The following is a 22,576-nucleotide window of genomic DNA, read 5'->3' on the forward strand; positions in this document are numbered from 1 at the left end:
GGAGAGAGAGAGAGAGAGAGAGAGAGAGAGAGAGAGAGAGAGAGAGAGAGAGAGAGAGAGAGAGAGAGAGAGAGAGAGAGAGGTGATGTTAGCCTGTTCCATGAGGATCACTGCATCCTTTGCTGATAATAACAGTGGTATTACTGCCACCTAGTGGTTGTTCTGGAGAACTGACGTATCTAAAGTGTGTGCTTTGTGAACAGCAGCAAAGCTAGATAACAGGAACACTTCTATATTTTATCCTGTACCAGAATCTTGCTCTTATAAACACATATCATGTAATTCTGTTATTATGGCTGCTGCTGCTGTAACTCTGTATTCAACAGTTATTCCCATAGCTTATTCCACATGAGCTTGCGTAACAAAACACTGTATAACTACCTTACATCATTGATTACAGATGCAATGATACTCCTAAAACATTAGCACCTGAGTATATATCATTTGTAATAGGTTAAGAGAGAAGAAAAAAGTGCCCACACAAACTTTGCAACCATTGTTTTTAATAGAAAGATTTTATATCCTTTAAACCAGACAACCAGATGCCAGACATTTTTGGATATATTAAAAAAAAAGAAAAACAGAACAAAAAAAATGACACAAAATGGAATTATATGGTTTAGACTGTGTGGATTTAGTGGTCTCATATACAATACAATTTCTTTTCATCGCCAAAAAGTGCAAATTCTCCAAAAATCACCAATTACGCCCCTGCAGCTTTCAACAGATATGGACCGTCAGACTGCTACGCTAAGAAACAATAACCTTTGCAAAGAGAAAGGGGTTACTTAAGAGTAAATCCAGACTGGGGAAGAGAAGACCTGATGCACTCTGCTGGTTAAAACTTTCTGTGATGTTGCACTTTGTGGCCATACTCCTTCAGTTAAACACACATAACAAACATTCAGCCTTATGGATTCACTTGTCATACAAACATCTGAATGTGGTCGAATGTGCAACACTGAAAAAGTCTTAACACAGAGAGTAGTTGATCAGTTTTTCTGCCTTGTGTGTATTCACAATTAACGAGCAGGGTTCAGATTTGGGACACACTGCCATTTTAAATACACATGAAATAAAAGTCTGTAAAGGATTATCATAATAATCACAGTTACAAATCAATCTATTATAAATAGTAGCCTATTTTGTCTCTCCCAAGTTAAACCATTCACTGAACTATGGATTTATTAAATGTTTATTATGATCAGTATTCTTCTTTCCACTCGACTGCAATAATCTTGATTTGACATAGATGTGAAGGCCAGAGATCATTTTCTTGTACTGATTTGCAAAAGTGCTTGATGGTCATTTGGCCATTTTATCTGTCTTTCATATTCATTACAGCTCTATAGGGATACCAGATCCAGCTTTTAACTACACAGACAGGGCGTTATTGCAGACAAAGAGATTCTGCAGTGATACAACACTGCATGTTTAACATTCAGCACAGCCAGCCTTCTCAGAAAGCTTTGCAACTGTTGTACAGGTTTCTTTTTCAAGAAAAGGAGTCTCCCAAATCGAGATCAAATGACCTTTCTCCCAACATGATGTAGAACAGTAAGCAGAGAGCAGGTAGGGTAGGATCTGTCCCATATCCCGCCCTTACTATCGTGTGTGACAATGCAATAAGCTGCATAAAACAGGTATGGTGATAGAATAACAGAGATGTGTTTGTTTATGTCCAGATGAGGTGGTAGCTCCGTCCACCTTCACCTAGATATCAAATATTCAAGTTTTTTCTTTTTTTTTCTTTTCATCTTATTGTTTTTTGCATTTAAATAATCATCTGCACTGAGAAAAAAAACGTCAACAGGAACAATAAAATTATTACAATAGTGATAACCATAAAATAAAAGCACACAAATATTCAGGATGGCCTTACGCAAAGTGCTTTTGTTACAATCGCAGAAGCTGAAAAAAGGCAGTTGGATCGCGGTACTCTGGGGTCTTTTAAAACTGTCTGTCTAAATGTCTGACTGTCACACATTAAAGGGATAGTGATGCAGAGCAGACGGACTGAAACAACCGACGGCAACATGTTGATCGTTTCCTCCTTCTGCCTCCAGCTCACATCTCTTACACAAACTCAGAAGTGGGAATCACAGTATGAAGTAATGGAATGTATCCTAAATTGGTTAAGGTGATGTCAAACTGTAACTGTCTCTTCCTCTGCTCCTCATCCGAACCCCTCTCCCTCCTTTCTCTCTGTTGATTCCTCCTGCTGAGGATGTGTGATCTGTGATCAAAGGCTGGTCGGCAGCAAAGATGTAGACTCTTGAGTCCAGAGAGAGAGGGTGAAGCAATGGGAGCAGAAAGTAGAAGAACATACCCCCCCCCACACACACACACCTTCCATCCCCCTTTGTGATTTTTCCAAGCCCATTTCCTTTCAAAACTGTTACAGTCTGACTAATAAGACTGAATCTCCAGTGGCTTCCTTCCCTCCAACAAACAATCCACTGGATCAATATTAGATGGAGAAATAGCCTGGTCACAGCCACTTTACAATGAGGGAACTGTTCCTGCTGTTTTTCTTTCTGGAAATTATTAAGTTAAATATAGGTTTTAAAAAAAGAAGGCAAGGACTGAGACGTGACTTAGAGGATGATTAGACATATTACAAACTTAGCAGACATTAAAACCAATGCATAGCAGTGTATTTTCCACCTGAGTAGTTCTCACATAGAGACAAAAGAGATCAGCAACATTCTCCGCGTTGCCCCAATCTGAAATCTGTGGTGACCTCCTTTGTATTACAATTCTTATCACATGTGGACGTGCAAGTCATACTAGGACCCTCACTGGATCATTGCTCAGCAAATTAGGTCCATCACCTGGGCTCTTCTAACCTCATCCCTGAAAACAACACTTCCCCTACCACCCGTATTTAATCCTCCTCCCTGTACGCCAACCTTTGCATCCCCAGAGACCGCAAACTGTCCCCACTTGGCTGAGAGCAGCCAACAGACAGCAGCCTGCCTCTCTGAAGGACCCAGGGCTGTCTGAGTAAGTGCCAGAGCCACGCTGCGCATAGTGCCGCTCTGCATATGCTGCGCTCAGCTTGCTGATGGAGAACACACAGAAAATCAGGTGTGCAGGAAAAATGACGAAGCAAAGAAAATAGTCCCCCTTCTGCCGTCGTGTATCTCAAATGATAACAGTCAAATCGTCCTGCTGCGTTTGATTATTTACACTTAGAATTGTTATTGTAATTCTCTGATGTTTTTGTTGTATGGCCTTCTTGGATAGGTTTAACAAAATCTTTGATAACAGCATAGAGAAAAAACATATCAAGGTCAATTTGGAAAAACACTTGCAAGTTTTCTAAGACTGTCTCAGTGTAGCCGGTGTCAGAGTAACCTTAGTCTGGGGCTGAGGCTGGGGACACACCAGTTACGGATCCATAGAGACTGACAGAGACATTTTAATGTCTTAATTCAAGTAAATATTGAACAACTTTATGTTTCATTTTAGTACAGAGCCAATCAACTTCTACATTTGAGCACAGATTTGAACGATTAATAACTTTTGTCAGTCTCCATCCACATAAGGCACAGTGGCCCTTGCCGTTTGCGTTGGTGAGAGAGAGCCTCAGCCCAACACTGCACAATACAACCTACATGAAAACAAGCTTGGTGCTGCTCAGACAAGGCCACAGTCTGCTTCAATCACAGAACATTTCAATTCATTCAACCTTCTCAGAAAGTAGACTGAGTTCACCCAATTCAGCAAGCAGTAAAACAGTGTCCAAAAGTTGCAATATTTTCATTTCATAACATTTTTTTCATCAGCATGAGAAAGGTGTCGATTAAATCCAATCAGGGAAATAAAACGGTTAAACATCTCTGGCACCTGCACACAGTACATCTCAGCCATCAGATCAGAATGTCTTTGTTACTCTCTAAGTGCTTACATGTTGTATTTGGAATTATTCTTAATATAAAGAGCAAATATGATTTGCTATTATCACATACTTTCTAGTTTTTAACAAAAATTACATCCAGAATCTCTTTTCAAGAGGCTTCAGATTGAACAGTAAAACTCTTTAATCCAACATTAGATTGGTAGCTTAAAATGTCCAATGACTTAGTGCAAGCCATTTTTCTGCTTTGGTATTTATTGTTGTTGGACGTCTGTATATTTCTCAGTATACTGTACATGATTATTTCTATGGAGGGCTTGGATGGACTCTGTATGAGACCATTGAGTATTAACCACACTGCTCTGTGCTCATGGAAACTCGCAGGCCTTTCTGAGGTCTCCTGCCCTTCTCCCATAAGCAGGACAAGGACATTAAACATTAGTGCAAACTTTTGCTCTCTCAGCTAAAGCACCATTTCCAGTGCTATCAGGCTTTATATCCATTAACCCCACCCAAAGCACCCATTTACCCCACCCTCCTGGCACAGCAACCCCAAAACTATGACCCCAACCCACACAAGCACACACTCATTCCACACACAAACGCACAGCCATGTAAAATAGTTAGAAAAAAAAAATAGCTGTAGCACAACACAATGTTTTAAGAAAAACAATTGTAGACAGACAGAACATCTATACATCCTTAAACCTCTGATTGTATTGTCCACAAGGGTACAAAGAGCGAGACAAAGCGAACTCAAGTAAATATCTGTTTGATTCCACACACTTTTCTGCATATGTATTCAAGAGGAGGGCTTACTCCTGTCCAGATAAATTATAGACATACTTTCGATATCTCTAGCCTGCAGTTGACTAAGATTGAGGGTAAAAAGCTTTGGTTAATCAACAAACAACATAAGACTTTTGGGGAAATTATTAAGGTTCAAGCAACACTTTTTAAGATGGCTCATAGGTCCCAATCATCAAGACACAATGGCAGTTCATACCCAGTACCACTATATAAAGATCACCAAGCAGGCAGACTTATACACTTTACATAGGTCTGCCTGTGGGAGTCAGTCTGTGCATTAATTAACCCCATCTTTATCATAACAGAGAAGCAAAATTAGAAACCAAAACTCTCAAGACCAACAACGGTAAACAGAGAGTTATGCAAATCTGCACCCAGAGAGCCGTGAAGTAAACAAGCAACTGTCCAATGAGTTGTTTTACATTTAAGTATTTCTGCTTCTGTGGTACCGTGGACCTATTATCACTTTGGTTCCTCAGAGAACACGTGTAGTTATGAGAGTAGCTGGCGAACAGATGGGGTAGACGCAAAGTTTGTTTATCCAAGCTTGTCCTGAGACCCTCCAGCCTGCCAGCCTGCGAAACATACTTGTGCACATGCATGAAAAAACGCCTACATACATCCATACACACACGTGCACACAAGCACCCTTTCTTCTTCTTCTTCTCTCCTCCTTCTCTCCTCTTCCTTTGCATTAAGACACGACAACTCTACATTTCTTTCAACTAACTTCAAGTGCAATCAGTTACATGGATTAATTTAGTCTGTTTCTTTTAAGGTCACGAAACCCAACATGTTGGTATCTGAACGGACCCAGAATCTCTTTAAGAGACCTGAACAAGTACATTTCTTTTTTTTTTGGCAGCTTGTCGTCAAAACCTGAACAAAACCAGTGAAGAAGTTCAACTTCACCACCACAGACAGACATATTGACTGATCTCATTTGCAACTGGTTTGTTTTAAAGTACCCGTTTGGTTGACAAAAGTGCCCTCCTCAGTAACAAAGTGCATTCATAACCTGGATCTTTCCATTTAAGGTGCAAAGGACAGATAGTTGAACTACAGCACTGCTACAAAAATAACAGGGTGAGGGGTGGGGTGAGGGGACTCTAAATATCATGCATGTTTTCTCCTTGATTCAAAGGCTTGATGTGCTAATTTGGAAAAAAGCAACTTGGATTTTAAGCATAATAAGACAACTTGGACTCTTTAAGACGAACGAATCCAGATGTAAGGAGTCACTGACAATATTCAAACAGATAAGTCTGCTCTGGTGGTTTCCCATTCTCTACAGGATACCTGGACCCAGTGAGAGTGTGTGACAATGTTTGTGTGTGTGTCTCTCAATGAAAGAGAGACAGAGAAAGTGCATTGGGCCCGGCAGCTAAGGGTGCATGTTTGAACAGGCTGTGGCTGACTCATACAGTGATGATGTGGCCAGAGCGACCCCGGCTGCCACGCACACACATGTACCAAAACACGCGTACATGCAAACACATGCACACACACAGACACGCTAAACTGCCAGCACCAGGCGTCCTACCCTCGGTAACACCAGGCTCTAATATAATAATATCCCCTCCAGGCTGGTCCGGGGGCATTAGAGGACTACAGAGGGAGAGCGAGGGAGAGAAAAGGCCTGATTTGATCCCCTCCTGCCTGGAAACGTGGCTGAGCTGGGGGAGATTATTTTTTGGAATGCAACAGACATTGTGAGATCCCCCTCCCCTTCCCTTGTTCCCCTCCCCCCCCATCGACCAGCTGCAGCTGTGCTCCGATTTGGCCTCCCAACTTGGACAGGTATTTATTGCTCTCTTCATCATACAGGTTGCCTCACGGTTGTGTGGTCCCTAGGGCAAAAAAAGATTGGAATAAGCATGATACATAAACCTCCTCTCCCTCCCTCCGCAAAACAGCAGCCCACTTCCTTTAAATACACCTCTCTCCCGCTCTGTTGGATATCTTTAGTAAAGCTGTGCAAACATAGAAAAAAGGTGCTCATCTATCTCTCCTTCGTACTCTTTGTCACTCTCTCATTCGGGCTCCCTGCCATTCCTTTAACCTGCTGTTGGTTAAATGCTACCCGCGCCTTGTCACACAAGGACAGATTCCGAAAAAACTGCACAAAGTTAAGCACATTCATTCATTCCACCTCCTCATCCTTTGGGCAGGAACTATACATGTCAAGTGTTAAGTTTAGAACAAATGGGTGACTCAATGTTTTTTTTTCATCAAACATTCATACAGTTTGTTTCGTTCACCCACAAGCTTCACTCAGTGAGAAATATGACATCAAGCCTAAGAGGAAAAACCCGATTGGTAAGTACACCTCAGCATTAAGAGGGGACCAATGTCATATCACCACCTGCTGTATATACATGTATACAATTATAAAGTGTCAAGTACCCGAAGCAGTCAACAAAAAGGAACGACAAACAAATTAAGACAAATCAAAAGGGAAAACAAAAATGCTGAAGTTGCAGGTTTGTGAGGACTAAGAGGCAACGTAGTCAAGCCAACAGATACATTGATGATGGTAGTGCTTTAGAAACACAGACCCTCTACCCCTCATGTTCCCTAGTCCTGCAATTAGAGAGCCCCCATTAAAGTGGATTTGACTCAGCAACAAATAGTTTTTCAATATAGGACAAACCATAGATTCTTAAAAACGCATTTTACAGAGAAAGTAACACTTCAATCAAACCCTTGTCTCATTCTTTCTGGAACATTTAGAGAGAAAAAACTGTTGCATCAAAACTGTGGCGAGTTTTCCTTGCATATGCCATGTTGTGGCAATGTTGTTTCTATGGTAACTGTACATTTCAGACCTGCAAAAGAATAGAAAAAGATTTGTTTTCACTGGGAGGATTTGTCCTCGCTTCACCCGTACAGCAGCCAGAAGGTGCTTGATAGACACCTTGCTTAGAGCTTGAAGGCTGTGAGGACAAAACCAATAAAAATCTAAATCAACTGCATAGTTGCAAAGAGTTTTTTTGTGTCTATTATACATTTGCCTAAGCACATATGCCAATGTATAAAACCCCTAATATTATAAAGAAAGACATGGCCCAGAAAGTGGACGTCATGGGTGCATGATTTGAAGCGCTCTTTTGCTCTTTAACAGATTAACAGACTTAAGTGCTTAAAAGTCTACTCCATTTTCTAAGGTAAAAGGAGAAAGAAATATAAAGATAAGATTTTTGTGACACCCTGATTTGGTTTATAGAGGAATAGTTAGTTGTTTTGTTGTTTTTTTTAAAAGTTTGCCTTTGTGTGTTTTTTCTCCTCTCTGTTCACTGGCCTGTCTCACAGGCGGTGCAGAGTGACTATGGTGTCCAGCAGTGTCCTTGTCGCCCCTGCAGTTTTAGGGCCCTGCATCCCCTGCCAACTCCTGCAGCTGAGGACTATGTGCAAGAGCTCCAGCAGTCTCCTCCACCTCTGCCACTGAAGATGCCTCAGAACGCCTCCTTCCCCTGATGGTACGAGGGCCAGGGACTGTGTCGGACCCAGGGCTGAGCAGGCCCAGGGAGGCATCAAGGAGCCCTGGCTCTCGCACCCGAGGCTTTCTGCCTCGACGAGAAGGGATACCATTGCAGCCGTCCTTCTTGAGGTGGCGGTGCAGGTGATCTGAGCGTACAAAAGTCTTAAAGCAGCTTGAGCACTGATAGGGGCGCAGGCCTGTGTGTACACGCATGTGGTTCTTCAGGTCGTAGTTGTGGGCAAAGGCAGCTCCACACTGCGTACACAGGTAAGGCTTCTCTCCTGTATGCTTCCGCATATGAACCTTGAGCTTGTCTTGCCTGAGTGGGAGAAAAACAAACAAGATCACTTCACTTAAATTACTTGAAAAGCAAGAATGACCTGAAAGTTTGTTAGTAACTGTAAAATGTAATCTGGTCAACTCATTATGCTTTGGATGATTTTATTCCCTGTTAAACAGCAATTGTTGGAGTCTCTTCTAGTGAGATTAATCTGTCAGAGTCAACTGAGGAGAAGCCATAAACTTTACATCTTTATCTTTGAATCGCACAGTGGAGTGACGGGAAAGCTCAATGTTCACTGTGTCAGTTGGTGCTTTTATGATTTCCGTTTAACTTTGACACAGTGGCAACCAACAAATCCCAGAAATGTATGTGTTTTATGAACAGAAATGAGGACTTCAATCTTCCCTGAAGCTGAGCAATTTAGAAATCCTTCGAAAAACTTGAATTTTATTGTTGAAATGTACTGAATTATAGATGAGTCTGTAAAATCATCAGTCATCAATTTTTCAGCCTTGTTCAATCTCTGCAAGCACTAATTTGAGTGAATATTGTATAAGAGTGGGTGTCACTTCTAATCAATTCAAACAGTTGAGGTGGAAGACTTACTTTCCAATGATTTCTACAAAAATGACACTCTAGTTAAAACAAGCCCATAGTATGTCTAAACTTCTCTGAACCTAACATGGTCTCATAATAAACTGGAGTGTTTTCTTTTTTCTTGATTTTGGATGATACCCCGCCCACTCAACTTTATCTGGTCGCCTTGGCCTTCATCTGACTCTTGTCCCTCCCTACCCCCTTTAGCCCTTGCTATCTCTCTAGCTTCTGAGCTCTTTAATCGTCTAACCCGTATGAACCCAGGGCAGAGGGCTACTAAACAAAGAAGCGTAGTTAAGACAACTCTATTTGGACACACTCACACAAACACACACATGCACGCACACACGAGCCGTGTAAGTGGATTAGCTGCTATACAAGCAAATAAATAAACCCACTCCAAACCTTATAGGTCTGTACAAACTGCGCCCCAAATACAACATCAACAAAGACACATGTACACTGGTGAAGATAAAAACACATATGTGTGCACAATAACACACACTAACACACAGGCCAAAGCCTCATAACAAAGTGGCACACAGACAGAGGTGAATTATTTAAAGGACAGAGTGATTTATCACTGTGCGAGGCACACTCTTAACCCTGATCAAACGGGATTAAGATTACAATACCCTCTTCCCTCTGCTGGTCGAATTTAGCTGGAAGGCAAATTCAGATTGGTCTTCCCTACCTGCCATGCCAGCAGAGGTTCCGGGTATTTCTAGTCCACTGTATCTATTTCCAGCACAAGTCTACTGATTAATTAATTAAAGGAATGATTTCAAGGAAAAGGCACGACTCCTCAATACGGGGAAACCATGTGCACTCAAGTCCCTTGCTGTGGACTCGCCACATATTTCAGAGCAGCACACGGCAGATTATATTAGAGAGGTAAAAGGAGTGACACAGAGAGAGAGGAGGGGGAGGTGTAACTACCCTGCCGGGGGCAATAATCAACATAACTGGAGATCAAAAGTTCAAATTACTGCATTGGAGCAGATAGAGCACCATCCAGGGCCTGTAATCCCCCTCTGTATCAGAACACTGCACTTTATAGCAGCCCTACACTAGATAACACTACCATGGCACAGCCTCCTTTTATAGGACCCCTATGTTAAAACCCAGGACTTTGCTATGAGGGCTGTCACAATAAAACAGATCTTTACAACCCTCTGACCCCCGCTCTCAAAGCTGGAATATTTGATTGGCATTTGGCTGCGACATGACTCAGAAAAAGAAGAGGGATACTTATTCAGTCCATGATCAAGGTAAACACTTAGATTCACAAACTGTGTTGCCTCTTTAATGCAAAGCTAAGTTGGTTAGTACTAATTCTCCTGCTCTAGGATTTGTGGTGTTTCCCACTGCTGGGCTATTCGTCTAGTGTGCCAAGTCCAAGTGTATTAGTACATGTGACATGGGGTATTCACTTCATTAATAGGGCTTACCTGGTAAAGCGCACTTTGCAGATGGCGCATTCATAGGGTTTCTCTCCCGTGTGTGTTCGGATGTGGCGGGGTAGCTTGCCTGCTCCTTGGATGACCTTGGAGCATATGGGGCATTTCTGAAAGGCCTTAGAGCGCATCTTCCTCTCTCCTCCACCTCCTCCTCCACTGCCCCTCTCTCCCCCTCCTCTCTCTTGGCCTGTTCTGCCCTGCGATAACCAGGGTGGTGGCACTCCCTGCGTCAAAGCAGCAGAAGGTGTATCTTCTGGCTGCGAGCTGTTGAAATAATTCAAGTAAAATTCCATGTCAGGGTCGTCCCCCTCTCCCTGTTCCTCCCCGGTTGTTGCCCGCTCTTTCTGCCTCTCAATGGAGTCCATCATCTGCTGCAGAAGAGCGCTTGCAGAACCTCTCTCCCTCGCCATCACCTCCCTGCTGCCCTCCTCCACCTCCATCTCCTGCCCCAGCCTGGACTCAGGGGGGAGGTAGAAGTGCCCATTTTGGGATGGAGGGTAGTAAGATGTACCCAAGCTTGCTCCGTTCCCCTGCACCACCTCCCCGTCTTCATCCTCCTCTTCATCCTCATCTTCCTCCTCTGGCTCCTGTGTGGGGGCCTGAGCCAAGGCGAGGGCCAAGGTGGAGAAGTACTCACCGGGGCCAGCAGGACCCCCGTTGCTGGGGGGCGCCCCATTCCCGTGGTTAAAGTGCAGGTGTGTGGGCAGGTCCCTGAGCTCTGGTGTGCTGCAGCTGCTGCTCCAGTGCGCCCCTCTCTGGAAGTACTCCAGGTACTCCCGGGCCCGCACCCGGTTGCCCTGCGCCCTGCCTTTGCCTTTCCCCTCATCTTCGTCTTCATCTTTCTGCTCACTGCCCGCCTGGTGAAACACGATGGAGAACAAAGAAATGAGTGACGGGGAAAGTAAAGTCAGCAAAACTTTGCCAAAAAAACAAAAGGACAAGAGAAAGTGAAAGACAGAGATACAGATGAAAAGTACAACATAATTAACTAATCATAAAAAATGCATCACATTGTTCAAAGAATACCAGCTGAGGTAAAGGCTGCAAAGAAAGACTGAATTCTTCAACCTCAAGGCCTATCATCATGGACACACTGCTATCAAGGTATCCTTGTTGTCCATCCTCATTTATTCTGTCAACACAGCAGGATATAAAACCTTGTAAGCAAAACACATTGCTAACTGGTTTGGGTATGAATGACAAGCAGTACAAAGGCCCATATATGTTTGGGTCAATTTAGCATTCCTCAAAAGCTGTGATTATCACATGATGTGGAGCATTGTGTATTCAGAAGCAGCATATCACAGCTACACTTGATCGTGTTGAAGCATAGCTGTGATATGCTGTGTCTGTAGCCTGTGAAAGAGCATGTAGCCCCTCTACACACGCTATTGGCTGAGAATGAGTAAGTGTTGAACTAACCCAGAGGCTGTGGGCGTGTGTTTGGCATAGTGGGAGAGACCGATAAAGGCCATGATGTAAGCTTGACTCTGCTGACTGTTTAATAAAGGAGATAGATAGTATGATAACCACACGTCCCATTCCCTAGAGAGGTAGGTTCTGAATGAGAGTTCCCCAACACATTTCCTCAGCATGAAGTGTTTGTGATTGAGACAGCCTGAGATCTGCTATAATTTCATTAAACACAAATTTCTTCAGGCAGTGTCGATAAAATCTTATCTCAAAGGTTAAAAGTGACTTTAACACATGTCTGTAGTTCTACAGTAGTGTTGTACCGGCGGGGAGAGCACTTTGGTGTCCAGCAGGTGTGTACAGACGTCCTGGACGGGTGGGATTTCCAGGAGGCGTGCAGCGGCGAGGATGTCAGCTACACTGCTGTGACTGACTGTCAGTGTGGCTGTGTAGGCAAAGTCCAGTAATGCTCCCAGAGCCTCTGCCGCCACAAAGTCGATGTTGTAGACGTTCTGTTGGTCAGCCGTGGCACCTGAAGTGAAGAGCTTGTGGAAGTAGGAGCTGCAGGACGCCAGGACAGAGCGGTGAGCTGGGAACTCCCGCTCCTGGGTAACCAGGAGCACGTCACACAGCAGGCCGCTGAGTCGCTGCTTGTTCAGGCAGCCCAGGATTTCTGCGCTGTGCTCAGGGAAAGGGATCCCCACGGGGCCTTCCTCTGCCTCTCCTGCTCCTCCTCTCCCTCCTCCACCACCGCTGCTTGCTGTCCCCCTGAGCCGCCTTCCTCCCCTCCCACCGGCTCCTGACGACATCTTCCACCAGCCTGCCGCCGAGCCGCCGAGCACAGCCCCCACCCGTGTATCCGTCCTGCCGTCTGTCCGTCTGCCTGTCTGAGGGGAGAAGAGTTGGATGGAGGGATGGGATGGAGAGGAGAGACAAAGAGTAAATTAGTACACTATAATCCTCCGGAACACAACACAAAACCTTCATGGAGGTCAAGTACAACTGTTTAGAGCGCAGGTTATAACATACCGGGTGTAGGCAAAACACACACATAAATACCCTTAAGTATCTTAGCTTGGTGGGTCATATCAGGTTGCGTGCCAATTAGTGGTGTTATCTGCTATAACACTGGTTTGGTAATCTGTATTGTAATTACTGAGCTCTAACTGCATGATGTGACCACTAATTTGATATGAAATACTGCAAAATAATTTCATATTAAACAAATGTGCAGAAAGACGGAAATCAAGAAATCAATATAGGCCATAAATGTCTAACTCATATTTTTAGTTCCATTACTTGGAAGCAGAATACTACGTCAATCTAGTCCCTTCAACTACACTTAAGTACACAGCTCACTGACATAGTATCTGTATTCTCATCTTAAGACTGTTACCTCTCATCCTCCAGGTTAACCCCTCATTTTAGACTGTATGTGAATGATATATAGAGAGAAACCTAGAAGGGCTCTTCCCCTCTAGATCAATCTATTAATGACTATTTATTATTTTGAAAGTCTTTATTAATATCTTTCCTATATAAAAAAGGCTCACCTTTTGCAACACATGTTTGAAGATGATATAAGACAATGTACATTTTTATATCTATTGGCTAGTAGTCCTTTATTATGATGTGTTCCTAGAACCCAAAACTAGACTTAAAGTTCCAAAAGCCTAATTTTGTTCGAGTAGCTAACTTATGAAGCTCATTGGGCTAAAGCCTTTCAACATCTGTATTTATAGATTTACATTAAAACCATACCATAGCACATCCCTCATCCAAAGACTGCTCCAACTCAGTTTTATGATGGCACAGAATAAACAGGGGCTCACAGCATTTTCAAACATATTCAGGCAAGCCTGCTAGCAAATAAGGAGGGGAGGAAAAAACAGGTAAAGCCTTAAAATATGAGTGTGCAGGTTGCTGAGGGCATGTTGCCATTTACATGCCTACATCTACGGGTATGTGTCACACTCAAGACAAAACCACATAAGAGATCGTGGAGGACAGATAGGCAGAGGGCAGTGGGGATCAGAGTGCATGCTGGGAGCTAGGCTGTGCAGCTTGCGCACTCTGTCAGTTCAGAGCTAGGGACAAGAGTGCGGGAGGTGGAGGAAAAGGGTGGAGGGAGGGGGGGCTGCCAGAGCAGACCCTGTGGAAAAAAACTCTACAGGAGAAGGAAGAGGACACGCAACAAGCTGCGAGGGAACAGTATTAAAAAGGGAGGTTGTCAATCCGGTCTGAGCTGGTTACCCCACCCTGTACTGTGTGCCAAGTTTCAGGAAAGGCTGTCCCCTCGCTCACGTGTGGGGGGAGATTAAAATGATCGACTGAAGCCTGCGCAGTGGGAGGGGGGTTTCAGCAGAACAAGCCATCCTCGATTTGTCTATAAACACACACACATACAAAAGCAAATAGTGTATCATTGCAGAGACATCAATAAAACAGGAAAAAAAACTACACACGCACATAAACACACATATAGAACATCCACCCGACCTACCCCTCCTCTCCCCTTTCTCCATCTGCCAGGAGACCCGGCAGGGGTTGTGGCTGGGGGTGGGTGTGGGGGGGTGTCAGAGGATGCATTGAGTGTATTTCTCTCTACGAAAAGCTAGGCACTCAAATGACATTCCTAAAGATCAGCCCTCCCGGTATGTTCGTACGCTACACCCCACTACCAAACCTGCCTAACCTGGCTGCCTCTCCTCTTTCCTACCTGCGTCCTTCTCCTCGCTTCTCTCCGGTGTTATGTTCTGTTCTCCCCTGTAAAAAGCAACGCCTATTTGTATCCACACCTTGAGATCTGGCAACATGTCAGCTCTGCAAACAGGTCAGAGTTAGGTAAAGGCTTCACCTAAAGAGCTCTCTGGAGTGGCAGGAGGTCAGACGATTGTTTAAACTTAGCATTATCCACTAAATGGATCAATAATTGTTTAGGCATAATGATAATAAAGAGAGCTTTCAGAGAGATGTTTATATATTCAAATGACACAGGTCGTTTTTCAAATGACTCTTTTGTTTGATTGCAATAAATCTATCTGCATTGTGTGGTCAAGTTGGTTAGACCTTGTCTCAGTTGACTTGCTTTAGTTTTGATCAGCAGTTCAGTACAAAGCCTCTACAAACACTGCCAATGTCTTTTTTTAAGAAGCTCTAAATAAAACAGCCTAAGTTTGTTAACATGGACCCAGGTATCCCAGTATGAGGGTTAAATTCGGTGTATGGTGTTGATTGAACAGATCAATCTGGTGATTCATATCCTGGATACTTCATAAAAAATTATTTTAACACAAAGTTGAAATGTTGAAATTGGACTTTTGTCATCCATTCAACCGTCAATGTTAAACAGATTTAAATATGGCCAATGAAAATGAAGCCAGTTTGCCACATAGCAGCAATAACCAAGCATATCATCCAAACACTTCCACTACAGAGTGTGTTTTTGAACGCAACCTGGTCAAAGTCACAGCTGGGCAGGTAGTTGCCTGCAACAGAGCCAAGATATGATGTATACTAACAACAGCAGTCTGACTTTTTGAGTTCTCTGGCATCATTGGAGTTTCTCAAAAAAAAGGCTAATCTAGGTTTAGGAAGTCAGGATTCTAAGTTTGCTTGAAATACTTCAAAGCCCTGATCATAACCAGGTTAGTAAGGTCCACATAAACACAGTTGCTATCAGATATAAGCATCACCAAATCTGAATATGCTGAGCAGGGGGAGGGAGGTGAGGGCAAAGAGAGCAAAGACAAGGAGAGATGGCACAGGAGGGAGGGAGAAAAAGAGCAGAGTAAGATGGCGATGAAAGAAAGAGCAATAGAAAGGGCAACCACATGGCGACGGTCATGTCCTTCACTTTGAAATGAATCTCTGTGAGTCCATCCGGACCCAAGCAGACTTACTCTCCTCTATCATAGATGCACAGCACCTGGAGTAGACCAGGCTTTCCAAAAGCTTGTAGCATGTTATCCCCCTTAGATACACACCTGACCCTGGGTCACGGCTTTGTGTGTAAAGACGCTGAGCTGAGGGGAGATAAAACGTACACAGACATACACACAAGCTTAATTCAGTTCCAACAAAGCATGGAGGGGCGGGTCTGCATCTAATAGCCACCTGTCCCCGAATGACCTGTAAAGAGCACTAAGAAAGAGGAAACACAGTGCAACAAACCTGATCCTGACACCTCCTCATGGCTTGAAACATTCCTTATCACTAATTCATGCCTGTGGGTGACAAGGCCTGCAGCCCAGCACAAAGCAGCACAGAAACTGTCCGTGTCCCTGGTGCTCCACTTCCAGGGAAGAGCCTTGTCTCGATACCCATTCCGTGAGCACCCAGGCCTGCTTTGCAAGTCAAACAACCGCTCACTATAATACAGGATCCACCCATCCAATCCACGCCCACATCACCTCCATCTCATCAGAATCATCCCCATCCCATTTATATTCACACATGCGCTTCAGGCACGAAACAACCAACAACTCTTTTCCATACAGCAGTTTTTGTTCTGCTGTTTCTTTTCACATTTGTTTGTGTTTCATTCTTTTAAAATAACGTTGACATGAAGACGTGGTTGCAGTTTGCAAAAGTTCTCTTATTCAGTCTGTTCTGTATTATTATGGAGGTACTCCAGAACTCTCAGAGTATCTCTGTCTTTGGCTGTCACATACCAGTCATTCCTAAATACAAAGGAACAAACTGTTAACCCTGTACAACCTCTGATGTTTCTTTAGATAGACAAGGAAACAAATAGCTTACTGGCACTTTTTAAAAGCTGTACAGTTACAGTTACAAATGTTTACCTCATGGAAATGATACAGACAACAACTGTCAGACTATTAAAGAAATTTGTGCTGCACTTAATATTTAAGAGAACTTTCAATCCTTTCCCTTTTTACTCCACATTTTCAAGTACTAGTGTTTTTAAGCTATCACACACAGCAGGAGGAGATTAGCTCATAAAAACCCTGAGCAACCCACCTTTAAGAGGAAGCAATCAGAACAAACATAACTAAATCATTGATCGCTTGGACCATAAATGTTAATGGAGTACAGATGGGCCACCTTTTAGTACTGAATAAAAAGAAGGTATTAATTTTACAACAAACACCTTTTGAAGTATCATTGGTGAATTGCTTTTACTAGAGAGCACTTCTTGAAATGGACTCACAATTTTACTCTGCCAAAGACTTTCTGCGTCCAGTAGCTCACTTATCAGAATAATTCAGATATTTTAACCACAACAAGCTTTGTAGTAAGATTAGAGTGCAACTGAAATACAGCAGCAAAGCCGGGATTGAAACCTATGAGAAAATAAACTGGATATTAAGCAACAAGAGGCAGAATTGGGTTGACTCTTGCTCTCATCTATACATCCCCGACCTCTTCTCACCCCTTCAGCATTACACTGACTATCACCTGGCATAACCCGGCTTGCTCTGAGGGAATTGCTTCTCTCAGGTCAAGAGAGTTCAAGGTTGGACCAGGGTAATGCAAGATAATTAGAATGGGGAGGGGTTGGCAGTTCTTAGGAAAAGTGGATTTTGAGCAAGTGCCACAGCCAACTGACTCACTGCTGCCAGTGGTAAAAGGAAACCTGATTGGTCATACTCGGACCAAAGCAGGAAGAGGCACAGTGACTGATAAAACTTTAAGTTGCGAGGGCTGATCTTGGCCTTGCAGCTTTCACTAGTACAAACCAACTGGGAAGCGCTGCCAAAACACTGGGCAAGTGAAAGGGCAGAGGGTGAGGCAGGGCGTCAGAGTCACACTCATAACTCCTGAGTGCACGGTGGACTAGGAATCCAGCTCAGATGTCAATGATAAACTCAGTCAGTTACCTGGTGTAACCTGCTACAATAAGAGGAAAGTTAACCGGCCACAAGAAGAAGGGTGAAGTTTAATGTGAGGAAGCTGGGGGGGGTTATGGTGTCTCTGTTTTCTGCTGCCACATTGAAAAGGATCCAAAGAGGTGAGCTGCTGCTTACCACTTTAATAATGTTACACTATTCTCAATTAGTCTCTGTGTCAATGCGACCCACAAACATATCCACAAACAAACAAACACAGAGTGCCAATAAGAGTTCAAAGGAACAAAAAACTAACAGCTATACTGTCAATACAACATTAAAGACACTAAGAGAAGTACCACATCTAACTACAGTAGAATAAAGAAAACAATATCCATACACAGAAAGTCAACAGTGTACATTATTGAAATGAGTTCATTAAGTCATGTCGGGTAAAGTTTACACATCAACACTGAAATAAACTTAACTACTGTACTGTCATGCTAGTTGAAATATTGTGTTTTAGAGTATATTACATTGTGAAGTCATTAGTGTTGGAACATGTGTCTTGGGACAGTAACCTTTCACAAGCTGCGGTGTAATAAAACCACATCCACGGTCTGAGTTCTCTTCAGGCTGAGTAACACGCTCTGACGCTGCCATGCTGCCAACAAGGAAGTGTAACGAAATCTAACACATGGCTTCAAAACAGCACTCGCCCCTTCATATCGTCATCAGCGGAACTCAAGCTTGGCCAGTTGGTCAGTCTGCAGCCCAACGTTCCCTGGCTGCAGCGCATTGTGCATGCGCAGCCCAACAGGGAAAGAGGACTTCCTGTGACTCTGTGGCAGTCATGTAACAGAACCCGCTCTGTTATCAGATGACCAGCTCTCTCTTTGCTCGCTCTCCCTGTCTCTACTGTCTGACCCCCCCCCCCCCCCCCCCCCCTCTACCCCACACCTCTCCCTTTCTTCCTCTCATCTGTCGCTCTCATCTCATCATTGCTCCATCTCTGTCTCTGCACAGAACCCACTGCATCACCCACTTCCCCTTTCCACTGCTGAGAAGGCAAAGCAGTGCAGACCCACCCACCCCACTGTGTCGCTCAGTCCTTTAATGCAACCCACCCCTACTTCTTATCCAAACCACTTCATTAAATACAAATCATGTCAAATGGGTCAGAAATCCCCTTCCTGATCAGTGGAAATTTATAGTTCTAGTACATTAAAGGGTTTGTTAAAATAACAACATATAACTGCACTTGCCTAGTGACACCAAGATGTACAAACCCTTTGATAAGCATTTTACCAAAAGGTATCACTAAACTCCAAAAGTGTGAAAACTCCAGCTTTACCCCCATCCTGACAAACATCCCAGTCTCTTCCTCTCCAGCTCTAATTTGATCAGGTTGTGTTGGCCTCTCCATAATAAATGTCCCAAAGGAGAACAGAAGAAGCCCCTTCACTCCCCCTAGACTTCAGCACAACAACAGAAAAACAACAGAGAGGGGTCTGTCTATCTGCCTAGCTGGGCTGGAAGCTGTGTTATACTGAGCAGCTGACCAGGGGAACCAAACACTGGGGGGGAGTGAAGCTTCATTTACAGAGGAAGAAGCTGGTGAAAGCATTCAAACCGTAGAGATATGTTTTAACTTAAAGAGGCAAACAAAAAATCATCAAATAACAGAGCAGAGGTGATGCTTCTTTGTACAATAAACTCAGCTAAAAAGGGGCCAAAATACATAATTGAACTACATCAAAATAACTTTAAACAAACGGAATGTTTGTAACATGTAGTGCACTTTATAAAGCCAACATTTCACTCTAAAATAAAGCCCAAACTGCCACGGCGACATCACGCAACCTGTCTTCTCAGTCTGTCTGAACCTGCTAGTTTCAGGCCATAGTGGTGTAGGCACAAACATACAGGAATATCAAACTGTATTCAGCCTCACCGCCAAATTGATGGGTGGTGTCTTGGACCTGCCCACAGCCACTGAAGTCCCCTGCAATTCCCCTGAAGTCTATTGTTGGTAACACAGGCGCACACGCGTGCATGCATGCATGCACACAAACACATATGGCGTCCTAGTTTAACCCCTGGCAGGAATTAACTTGAACTAATTATACTTTCTCAGTAGTGGTACCTAGTGAGTGGAATAGAGGGTAGCATCAGGACAGCACTTTCTCGAACTTATTGACTGTGATAAATAATATTTTCAGTGACACTGAACTGAATAAAAACGGCATCATCCCTGTCTGGTGCCGCCTTCTTCGAAGCATTCCAAACACTTTCCCAGCGCTTGGGCGTCTTCATGTACTCTGCTCTTCTCGTACCCTCTCGTGCCCACACGTTTAAAAACGGGTTCAACAAGTATGCAAAGCCAAAAACATGCATCTGGTTATCAAGGAAGGCAGTCAGGGTTCCTGTGAAGCCTTTAAACCACGAGCCACAAGCGAGTAAGACATGACAGGCGAGATTAGAATCTGCTTATAACAAGATGCTGGTTAAAAAGGCAGGGGGGGAGAAAAACCCGTCATGAGATTGATCACGGTTTGAGTAGCTGAGAAAAACGGAAATCAATCACTATGTACAAAAGCTCTCTTGCACAGTTTTACTATTTAGTGCTGCATGGACTTTGCTGAGGCTGCTTGCCCTAAAAGTGACAAGCAGTTGTCACAAGGTGTATCACATATTCTCCCCTTCAGAAAGACAAGATGTTACTGACTGAGACACCTTGAAAAAACCCCACCTAGTTTAACTGCTTGGTCAACTATTGACAAACTCATCTCGCAAACATTACATGCATGTTTTAGTGGGATTTCTTTTACACCATTAAAAAAGCAGCAGAAAAGGAGGTGCAGCTGTCTTCATCTTTCCACTAAACTAATAATAGCAGCTGTGCCATATAATTTCAGCAGCAGACAAAAACATTGAAAGAATATTGTGCCTTGTTAGGATGAAACCGACAGTGATGCACAATGAGCTTGCATGCTGAAAGTTAGAAAAGTTTGCTGGATGTCAATGAAAAAAGTTCCGTGTAGCACCTTACACTCAGCACTGACCTATTTGCCGCTGTTCCCTCCTTTATTTGCAATTGGGTCAAGAACTCTGAACTCTATCAAGCCCCATCTCTCTCACACTCCTTCTCACACAACACGCTATGGTATTTATTTCCTCTGCTCGCCTCTGTTTTCCTCTAAGTCACTGTATAAAGACACAGTGTGTGAGTGTGTGTGTGTGTGAATGTCTTTGGAGTGCTTACCAAATAGGCAGAAAATGTTTCCCGGGCCCTATCTGCCTCCCCTGCCTGCCGGCCAGCTCTGCTGCCTCCGTCTCTGGGCAGGGCTAGAGCTCTACCAGACAGGAAACTTGCGAGTGGCCCTTGCACACAGGCAAGCCCTTGCCTGATCCCACACAAACAGACACCTACCCCCCCTCCCAAACCACCACTACCACCCCCCACCAACCCCCCTCTGTTTTCAGCCCACAACTCAGCTCCGCATCCCAGGCTCTCATTGGCTTGACAGCTACTCACTCACCACGCCTCCTTGCTGGGATAGGCTGGCGGCTGTTCCCTTTCCTGGATGGCCAAGGGCAAGGCAATGTGGGATATAGAGTTCTGAAACCCCATTCAACCTGCTTAATAGCCCCTGCTGTGGACTACCAGTCCCAGGAATCTCTGCCCTCACCACCCCCACTATCTCCAAGCCTGCTCTAACGTAAGCACTCAGGGCTGAATTATACACTACAGTGTGTTGCTAGCAGGCTGCCAGGTATTAAAGTACAGACCAGCCATCAAACAGGGCAGAGCTCTGTGTATAAAATAACATTCACTCTCAACTGTCAGAGCAGTACTCACACATCAGCATGGACTCTTTCATCAGCTCACACTCCTGTGACATATCAGACATACTTAAAACTCCTGACCCAAATTATGACTATTCCAAATAGTCTAAAACCACTACAGCATGCCCTGCGCACACAGCACACAAGTTGCCCCGCATTGAGCATTTCTGTACCCACTGTCCCACAAAGTTGTTTCCTATTGCTATTGTCCAATAGAATTATTTTTGGTTCCTCCTGCCCCTCGTTCAGTACCCCCCACCTTCTCTTGAGAACCCCCCCCACCTCCTCCTCCTCCTCCTTCTCTAAGTGCTTCCACCTGCCTGAAAAGTTAATGCCTTGAACACATCCTATAAACTTTATCTCAAGATTCCCCAGAGGTAAATAGTAGTACAGAGGAAGTACTTTGGAAGGATTTAAAAAAGAGGAACCTTGACAAGGGACTACTGCTGCGACCCACCTCTCCTCTCCAGCCAACCCCCCCACCCTGCTCTCCTTTCTGCCCCCCTCCCTCATTCCTCCCTCTCCTCTCCTCCTCTCCTCCTCTGCCCTGCTCCCCTCTGGTCGACAGGCCCAGGGCAGCCAGCGGGGGGTGGGGGTGGGATGGCAGGGTGCCTTTAGCTCACCTGCGATGGCCGTGGTGAAGCTTGTTGTGGGTTAGCTCAGCCCTCTCCTCTCCTCCTCTCCCTCTCACTGTTGTGCAGCTTAAAGCCCCGTATGCGCTAACCAAGCAGCAGCAGATCAACTCAATTCCCTTCCTGGTTTCTGGAGGGCAAAGAGGTCCCTCCCTTTCTCTCTCTCTCTCACTCTCTCCCTCTCCCTCTCTCTTAAAGAAACAGCATTCCCCCTCTGCCTCTTCTCACACCTCACTCTGCAAAGCAAAAGTAAAGTAGAAATGTATTTGTGCTCAAAAGTAGACAGTTGTCAAAGTCATAAACTCAGTCAGAGGTGTCACAAATCATTAACCCATGCCTTCCCACTCTGTGGTTCAACTGTGAACATCACTCAATATATGGTAACTCTCAAGTTTCG

General features: G+C 44.2%; 1 protein-coding gene across 1 annotated transcript; it reads right to left on the reverse strand.

The window, feature by feature from the left end:
* Positions 1–486: 486 nt before the first annotated feature.
* zbtb7a (zinc finger and BTB domain containing 7a) lies at positions 487–22,311 on the reverse strand. The gene is made up of 4 exons (XM_034676916.1): positions 22,171–22,311; positions 12,230–12,793; positions 10,485–11,350; positions 487–8,472 (listed from the first exon to the last, which is right to left on the reverse strand). The coding sequence occupies exons 2-4, from the start codon at positions 12,713–12,715 to the stop codon at positions 8,037–8,039; spliced, it is 1,788 nt and encodes a 595-aa protein (XP_034532807.1). The 5' UTR covers positions 12,716–12,793; positions 22,171–22,311; the 3' UTR covers positions 487–8,036.
* Between the last annotated feature and the right edge of the window lie 265 nt (positions 22,312–22,576).

The sequence above is a fragment of the Notolabrus celidotus genome, chromosome 2 (assembly GCF_009762535.1).
Source record: "Notolabrus celidotus isolate fNotCel1 chromosome 2, fNotCel1.pri, whole genome shotgun sequence".
NCBI lineage: Eukaryota > Metazoa > Chordata > Actinopteri > Labriformes > Labridae > Notolabrus > Notolabrus celidotus.